Source organism: Vigna radiata, chromosome 5, assembly GCF_000741045.1.
Source record: "Vigna radiata var. radiata cultivar VC1973A chromosome 5, Vradiata_ver6, whole genome shotgun sequence".
Lineage (NCBI taxonomy): Eukaryota > Viridiplantae > Streptophyta > Magnoliopsida > Fabales > Fabaceae > Vigna > Vigna radiata.
Window position 1 is genome coordinate 19,313,905 of NC_028355.1, and position 8,537 is coordinate 19,322,441.

The 8,537-nt window shown below is 31.3% G+C and overlaps 1 protein-coding gene across 1 annotated transcript; it reads right to left on the minus strand.

The window, feature by feature from the left end:
- Positions 1-1,887: 1,887 nt before the first annotated feature.
- LOC106762299 (amino acid permease 6) lies at positions 1,888-6,093 on the minus strand. Its single transcript, XM_014646131.2, has 7 exons — positions 5,748-6,093; positions 5,433-5,666; positions 5,052-5,145; positions 4,740-4,954; positions 4,394-4,536; positions 2,756-2,983; positions 1,888-2,463 (listed from the first exon to the last, which is right to left on the minus strand). Exons 1-7 carry the CDS (start codon positions 5,833-5,835, stop codon positions 2,038-2,040), a joined length of 1,428 nt encoding a protein of 475 aa, XP_014501617.1. The 5' UTR covers positions 5,836-6,093; the 3' UTR covers positions 1,888-2,037.
- Between the last annotated feature and the right edge of the window lie 2,444 nt (positions 6,094-8,537).

An 8,537-nucleotide genomic window follows, 5' to 3' on the forward strand; every position in this document is an offset into this window, starting at 1 on the left:
CGTGAAATGCTAAGGGAATGGAGTGTTTGTTGTTTGTTTTCCTTGGGTTTTGCTTACTTGGCACATTGGAAGTAGCATTTGAGGTTGAATCCTTTTATCCTTTGGTTTGGAAGCATTCTTTGCACCCAACAATTGCATTGTTCACGTGAATTGCTTGGCTTGGTGTGGTTTCCATTTTATTTTGTTGCATGCAAGGAGTGATGGACGGTTTTAGTTGATTGGAAGGCATATGTTTGTTGTCTTGAAGTATGGAGCACATGGATAAGAAGTCAACACACCTTGCATGTTCATTTAAGGAAGAAAAGTCAAAATTGAAATTGGACCTTAGTGGGCTAGGAGCTCACGGCCCAAGGGGGTTTCTCAAGTTATTTGCACCTTTTAATTTCAATTGGTAGATGAATATTGGTCACATAATTGATAGAAGAAAAAGCATGTTTAATTATCTCTTGTTTTGCATTAATTTGCATAGTAGGATTAGTTGCATTTGATTCCTCTAATTTAGTGTTGCATTTTAATAGTCTTAATTGTGTTTAGATAATTGTTTGTTGAAATGTTGGGTTTAGCACTTTATTTTACCTTGATGTTTTCTAACTTACACAGTTGAGTTTAATGTCCATTCATTTTAATTTAGTTATTCGTATTCACAAAAACACTTTTCAAACCCCCCCTTTTGTGTTAGACTTGACTCTGAACCGCAGTTGGTCCTTGAGAGACGACCTAGGGGTCATTCCCTAGCATTATACTGCATTTCTAAATTGCAATCAAATTTGTATGGGCCGCGACACCCATCAGGGACTAAAAAGGTAATTAAGCCTATTTTGAATATATAATCATTTACAATAAATTTAAGAAATGATATCATTATTCATATCTTTAATCGTGAAAATAAAACTCTAGAATTCAGAGAATAATTTTTCTTTTCATATACAAATCACATTTTTATTTTATTTTTATAATATAATTATTGTTAATTTTTTTAAATAATCCTTATTGTAAAATTTGCTGAATAAATCTTTTATTTTCTTTTCTTCATAATATTTGTAAAAATATGTTTAAGTTTATTAAAGAATAAAAATCTACTTTACATTTTGTAGTATGGAGGGGTGATCGATCGGTCCAGTATGGGACGAAGGGCAATAGAGGACCGCTCTGTCAAGAGCCGAGGAAGTGAATACATGATTGAGCAGTGAAGGAGCGGTGAAGACAGTGTTAAAAGGTAATTAATAGCTTTAATGGGAGAATATCACATAAAGGAAAACAAAAGATACGATAATTACAGTAGTTAATGTCAATTATTGGACGTAATGCCTATAAATATAGACTTAACAACCAGCTAAATTACTTTTGGTCTAATTATATTCACTTTGATCTTCTTGTGACCTAATGGCATACAGGTTGAAAGAGCGGGAAATCGAAGAAAACTTGAAAAGTTTTGTCTCGAATCCTATAACCGAAACACATATCAATTTAATCAATTTATAAATATTAATAATTTGTTATAATATAAATATTTAAAAAATATAAACACATATACAACACTTGTAATTTCGCTAGTAATAATAATAAAAACGATAATATATTTCATCAAATAATATTTAAGTTCAAGTCATACTTATTTTTATACTATTTATTGTATTATTTTTCTTTCATTTATTTTACCTTAGAACGTTTATTTAATTGTTGGTCATTCTTTATTAATGTAAATATTTTTCTATCTCAACAACATATATAACTCAATTTATAAAATTCAAAAGTTTGACTCTACAGAAAACATAGGCTAACATGTTGAATTTTCAGTAAGACAAAATTTCTTTCAATGTACCTAATTTCTAACCACCTTCGGGATAGCTCACTGATAATTTATTAAGAGACAAGAAAAGCAGCGAGTCAGGACAAAACAATGTAAGATTGGAAATTAAACAGGTATACATATCATTATTGCTTAGGTTTTAACAAGCTGTCTCGATTTGGAGTCACACTATTTGAAAACATCATAGTAAAAACGGAAAGGTTGGAACAAAACATGAATGTTGTGTTCTATTGCTGTGCTTGGAAGGGCTTGTATTTCTTGAGATCAACAGCAAGGCCTTGGATGGAACCCACTGCTGAGATAATAGAAATGATCAAACAGACCCAACTCAGAATCTTGAGCCATGTCCATGTGAAGGAAAATCTTTGCATCTTCGATTTCTTAATGTACATCTCTATTGGGAAGTAAACCGTCAGAGGCCAGAATGAGAGTGAACCAATGAGCCCCAGAAAGTCATTGAAGAATGGAAATAACATAGCTAGAATAGCAGTGATAACCACATACGTTGTCCTCCACAACATCCTAAAAAAATTCACGCTAAAGCTTTCACACAAAGGAACCTTCACACCATGCTCTCCATTTATAAATTGGCTTTCTGGCCATTTTTCTTTGCTCCATTTCTCCACAAACCCAAATATAGGTTGCACAAACACCTGTCCATTGCAAAATTTCATCATTATCACGTGGGAATTCCAATACACTCCTCGAGGTATAGACATTTTGAACGTGTGATATTATATTAAGAAGTGAGATTTAAGCCTAACTCAATCTCACAAAACCAGTTTGTAAGTTGAGGATTGCATCTCACTGGTATATTATAAATCGATTTTATCTCTAGTCGATGTAAGACTTACAACAATAAACATTATTTATATATACTAATTCGTCTTATATTTACTCCATACAGAAGAAAAAGGATAGTTTTTTCTTTAGCAAGTTATTTACCTGGTATGCGCCAATTAAATGCACTGCAATGCAGACATTGGCCAAGTCTATTAGCCAAAAGGGCTCGTAGAAGCCGAACCCTGTGAGGAAATTTCCTGGAGCATCATTTCCAAATGCAGCATATCCTAAGCACCCACATAATACATAAAATAATGTTGTCGTCATTATCCCAATCAAACTTGCTCTCTTCATCACTCTGTTCTCTGGTGGACTTGATTTCAGGGTGTCCTGCAACATTATCGACCACATTAAGCTTTCATAATGTGTCATTCATGATAATGAAAATTGCAAATATTTCTAGTTGAAGTCATGTGTTAAGTATATAATAAGGCTTATAAATTCAAACATTGTCTAATCTTAACTTACGTTTACCCTAACTTTTGTTTCCGTGTCGAGTCTGTGCAATACATGATATATGATAAGTTTTTGATGGATTTTATAGTTTTGTCTGAGTAAATGTTCAATTTAATTTCTGAGGTGAGTTTCACTTCGCAGTTATATTAGTTCCAAAAATTCATTAAATTTTCAAATATTTTAAGTTTTTACTCTTTTTCTAATTTGAATCTCATCCTAAAAATTTATGTCTAAGGAATTTAACTTCCACTTTAAATAAAAGTAAAAGTGCTGAGCATCATACAAATATATCTATAAATCTATTATTTTAAAATATTGAGTTAAAGGACATATATCCGAATTTCATTTGTGTATATTTGTTGTTGAATATAGAATTTATCATAGTATTAAGTAATAATAATAAGATATAAAATAAATAAAATACATACATACATACGTGTGTATATATATAGTTTCGAGAGTTAAATGAAATTGTATAGACCTTTTCTTTAATTCAGAGATTAGTATCACAATTACATATAATTTTAAATACTAAATTCTACATTCTTAGTGTCTTTTGGTCTTATGGTCGGATGAGGGTAATCTTTTATGTTCAAAAGCGACGGCACTGAAGTCAAAGGAATAGACCAAATGGACTGAAAACTGAAAACAAACATCTATGGAGTCTTAAATTATCAACTAGTTTAGATAGAGCTAGCTAGGTGGTACATACATGATTCGAAAATATATAAATAAATAAATAAAAATATCTTTGGTATAATATCTTAGAATAATATGGTGCTTATTAATTGATGCATCTAATCCCAACACGATATTTAGATGATAAATAATGCAGAGACATAAGTCAACGACAAAAGAAGAAAATAAAAAGATAAACCAAAGTTTGGTAAACAGTAGCAGTTGGGGTTACGTTACGTATGACTATTGACTATTGACTAGTTGAATTCATACAACATGCCGCTACCAAATTCAATTCAGGCACACATTTCAACTTTTATACGAATAGAAAACACAACGTTTTTCAAATTCCATCACACACGAACCGTTTCACCGCATTTTCTGTTGTCTCTATCGTAATCGATTAATTAATTATTTTTCGTATTAATTAATTACGTATATTATTTCCAAATTTCAGATATCCATACAGATAGAAACAAAACTAAAAGCACATTATTCAAGAACAATTTTATTCACGCAAATTTAATTAAATTCACACACTTATTTTATGATTATTTGCAAATAATTACTTAATTAATTAATTAATATAAGATAAATATTACTTGCCTGGATCTCAATGAGCACATTAGAAAAAGCATAAGCGAAGGCAATGTCACCGATAGCTTGAAACATCCTCCAAACTTTTTCTATTCCCGAAACGTCCACCCCAACTTCCACCCCTGTTAAGGTTGTTCGCACGTGTCCCCCACCTTTAAGCATGGTCCTTTATTTCGTTAGCACTATTTCATTAACGAGAAATACTAAAAGAACACATATTTTATTAAATAAAATTTATTAAAATAAAAAAGCTGTAAATGATTTTTTTTTCAACTATAGTCAAATTCTCAATTTTTTGAACTTCTTATTGTTTTATGTTTTAAAGGGCTGAACTATATGCCTAATGATAGTTTACCTGCGACTTTGGCAAGGGAGAGGCCAAGGCCAATGGAAGAATAAGCGAAAGACATAACAGCTGCAACAATAGAGAGCCAAGAGAGTTTATGGAAGTTTGGAATTTGGCTAAGAACAATTTGGATGCAGGCAAAGACGATCATGAAAGGGTAGTTATTTATGTTGCACTTGTCTCCATGTCCATGTTTGTGAAAACAGTTCGACCTCTTCACCGCCCTAATCAATTTTCAACAAATATCAAACAATAAAATATTAAAAAAAAAAAAACAGTCTCTCACAGTCTTTGAAGTCAAAACTTCATGTGGAAACTTACACCATACTGATAGATGCAGTTATTGTGTAGCCGATGGTTACCCCCACAAGATTTATATACTGAGCCAATCCGCAAAGCTGGAATTTTCTACCTCCTATCCACACAAACGTAACATATATACCATTATATCCCATCAGTGTCAGGTGAATTATTGCTACTGAAATTGTTAACAAAGTACAATGGAGGAATACATAATACTGTCACCGGGAAAAACAGTATGGCTTATCTTTTCGGAGACAGAAAAATGTTTTTTAATTTGCTTTCGGAAAAACTAAAACAAGAGTGATAGAAAACCAGAAGACTCACGTGTCAAGTATCGGCCACTTGTACCGACAGAAAATATTGTCCTTTAATAGATTAAGGAAATAAGAAATTTGGTACCTAAGTTGGCTTTGACAACCTCAGAATATGTGTAGTTTCGCTTGCCATGGACAGGGTCAGGTGAACGGTAACAATCAGCGAGAAGAGTGGAAGTGAAATATGTGATAAAAGAGAAGGCAAAAAGCACTGCAGGACCAGCCACCCAACCCATCTGCGCAATTGCCCATGCAAGAGAAAGAACTCCTGAACCAATCACCGCCGTTATGATATGAGCACTTGCGGTCACCCATGTCCCTTCAGATTAACAACCATTTACAACTTTCAGTTACTCATTATCATAATTATCATAAAAATTATCAATATATATATATATACCTGTTCTTTTAGCTCGTCCATCTTCATCGAAATTGTTCTTGCTGCCATCAGCCAAGGTTTGTGGGGTTTCTATGTGCATGGTGCTCATCTCTGAAACCGACCAATGGCCTGTGTTTGTATTAGTAAGTGAAAAATCGTGTTGAGTGGGTGGGTGGCCAACACCCGAAAAGAAAGGAAAAGAAATAGGCAAAAAAGAGTGTGTGATTGGCCTGTAGCTGGTGTTTGCTTTTGGCTAGAAAGGCTCAAAGGAGCAGAGATAACTGAATTGGAGAAAGGGCACTGTGGCTAATGAAAGATGAGAATGGATTAAATAGAAGGAAGGAGCAGGAGAGAAGTGAAGGAGAGTTTGTAGTTTTGTGGCACATGTGATTTCAGAGATGGTTAAGAATTTTATTTACTGATGAAAAAGTTAGTGACTTTATAAAAAGGAAAAGTTGGAGTGTAGAGCAGTGAAAAGGAAAATTTAGAGTCTTTGAAGAAAAAGGAATTTTTTTCAGGCATGTGGACCATCAAAGGTGGCAAATTCTGCTCTGGCCAGAGAACCTAAGTGTCCCCTACACTGTTTGGGATTTTGTTTTAGTCCATTCATTTCAAGATTTAATGGCTCTTCCAAAGGGCCACAAATCTATCTTATTAAGACATTATCTTTTCCATTTCTCCCACTTGATTCCCTATAGTTTTTTCATCCCTTTTTCAATTACCCTCACTATTTCATTCACTTTCTTCTTTCCTTCTAACAACCCTCAATCATTGCAGACTAGTTCCTTTCAAACTTCTGACACCATGCCTTAAATCTATACTATCTAGTAAGACATGTGTGACTCTTTGTGAGAGATAAATTTATGAATTAAATACATTTTTAATATTTTTGATGTAAAATTGTAATTTTTTATCTTTCAAATTTCAGTCTACTTTTGTTTTTAATTAAAAAAATAATAAATATATTTATTTTAATTCAACGACATTAATTTTTATACAGTGTTTTAGGTTGATATTTAACTTGTTCATATTATTTGATAACATTTTTAAGTTTAAATATTATTTTAAAATATTGTTTAATATGTAAAAAAAATGACGTTATTAAATTAAAAAAAATGTATCTATTTATTTCTATCAAAGTTTAGAATAAAAATAAAATCTAATTTTAGAATATAATTAGACTCAAAACACATTTAATCATTTTTTTTTACAAAATTATTTATTAAATTTTCACAAAATTAAAATCAGTTTAGCTATTTAGTATTTGGAAAATTTAAATATATTTTTCATATGCACATATTTATTTTTACTTATACAAATAAAATAGTTTATTTTATTGTTTATCTTCTCCAAATATATATATATATATATATATATATATATATATATATATATATATAATATTTTATCCTCGAAGACTAAGAAATTAAAAAATTCGTGATGCTATGGTTGAAAATTACGATTGCAAAACTATTTTTCAAAAACCTTCATTATGACGAAGGAAAGTCTTGGCATGCAAATTTGTTTCCCAATCATGGAAGTTGACTGAGTCTCAATTATACAGTAATTTGTATAAATAAGGTGTTACAACACGTCTCTGCTATGGTATCATGTTCGCTAAAGAATCTTAATTATTTAATTCTGTTTGTTAAAATATGGTACTTTATACAGAAACTTTTGTGTCGTTGCTATCTGTCGTTTTAAAAAATAAATTATAACTTTTTTATATTTTTATAATATTATAATGCTCACGCAGGGTTAGAACTGTCAAAATGTTTCACAACCCGCAGGTCAATCTAGTCTATCACGGATTTGGATTGGGTTGAATTTGAAAAAATTGTATTTTTTTTGTGGGTCAGATTTTAAACCCGGCTCGTTTAAACCCGGTCATGCGGGTTGAACCCGTGGTGAGCCGAATTGGCCCACCAACCCACCTACCTAATTTTATTTTATTAAAATTTAATTTTAATTTTATAAAAAGATATTTATTTATTTTTTGCTTGAAAAAATTATGTAAGTTTCCTATTTTCAAAATTAATTAAACAATCATGTTGGGAATGAAATTTGTTTATATTTGAATTATAAAAGGTTTGTAATTTTTTTTAAAAAAAAGTTGTAATTAAGTGAGCTAGTGAACCAACCCGTTTACCCACCAACCCGTGTGGTGAGTCGAGCCGGGTTCGAATTTTTCTGGCTCGCTAATAAATGAATCGGATTAGGTTGGCTCACTAAATAACCAACCTATGGTGGGCTAGACCGAGTTACCCGTTTTGACAGCTTTACGCAATCACTCCAAAATTCATTTGGTATTTATCCAGTTCTTTGACATAAGTCTTACTATAAAAGTAATTAATTTAATTAAATTCTTAGATGAATGTTATCAACCAATTAAGTTTGCACTATAAGAAAATTATTTAAAATTATTAAACAATAACTAATTTAGAGAACAAAATAATCATTAGTTATTCATTGTTAGAGATATTTACTCGCGGATATTTACTACCCGAAACTCGCAGATAGCGAGCATTTTAATATCCGCTTATAAACGGGTCGGGTGCGATTATTATACTATCTATACCTGCGGATATTTGCTACCCGCAAAAATTAAAAATAAAATTTTTATTTTTATTTTTATTTTATTAAATTAAATTTAATTAAAATTAACATTAATTTATATTTTAAAAGGTTAAATTTAATTAAAATTGTACTGTATGAAGTATTATACTACATTAATGGTTAATGAATTGGTTTGTCTGCCACAGGCCTATTAATATATAATTGGTGTATAGGTAGAATCATCTTCTTCTATCC

Bases quoted from the DNA above. Each gene is read 5' to 3' on its own strand.
- LOC106762299 (XM_014646131.2), bottom strand. From the start codon at position 5,835: ATGAGCACCATGCACATAGAAACCCCACAAACCTTGGCTGATGGCAGC. The intron at 5,667-5,747 runs GTATATATATAT...GTTAATCTGAAG, and splicing joins TGGACGAGCTAAAAGAACAG to GGACATGGGTGACCGCAAGT. The intron at 4,955-5,051 runs GTAAGTTTCCAC...AAAATTGATTAG, and splicing joins ACTGCATCTATCAGTATGGT to GGCGGTGAAGAGGTCGAACT.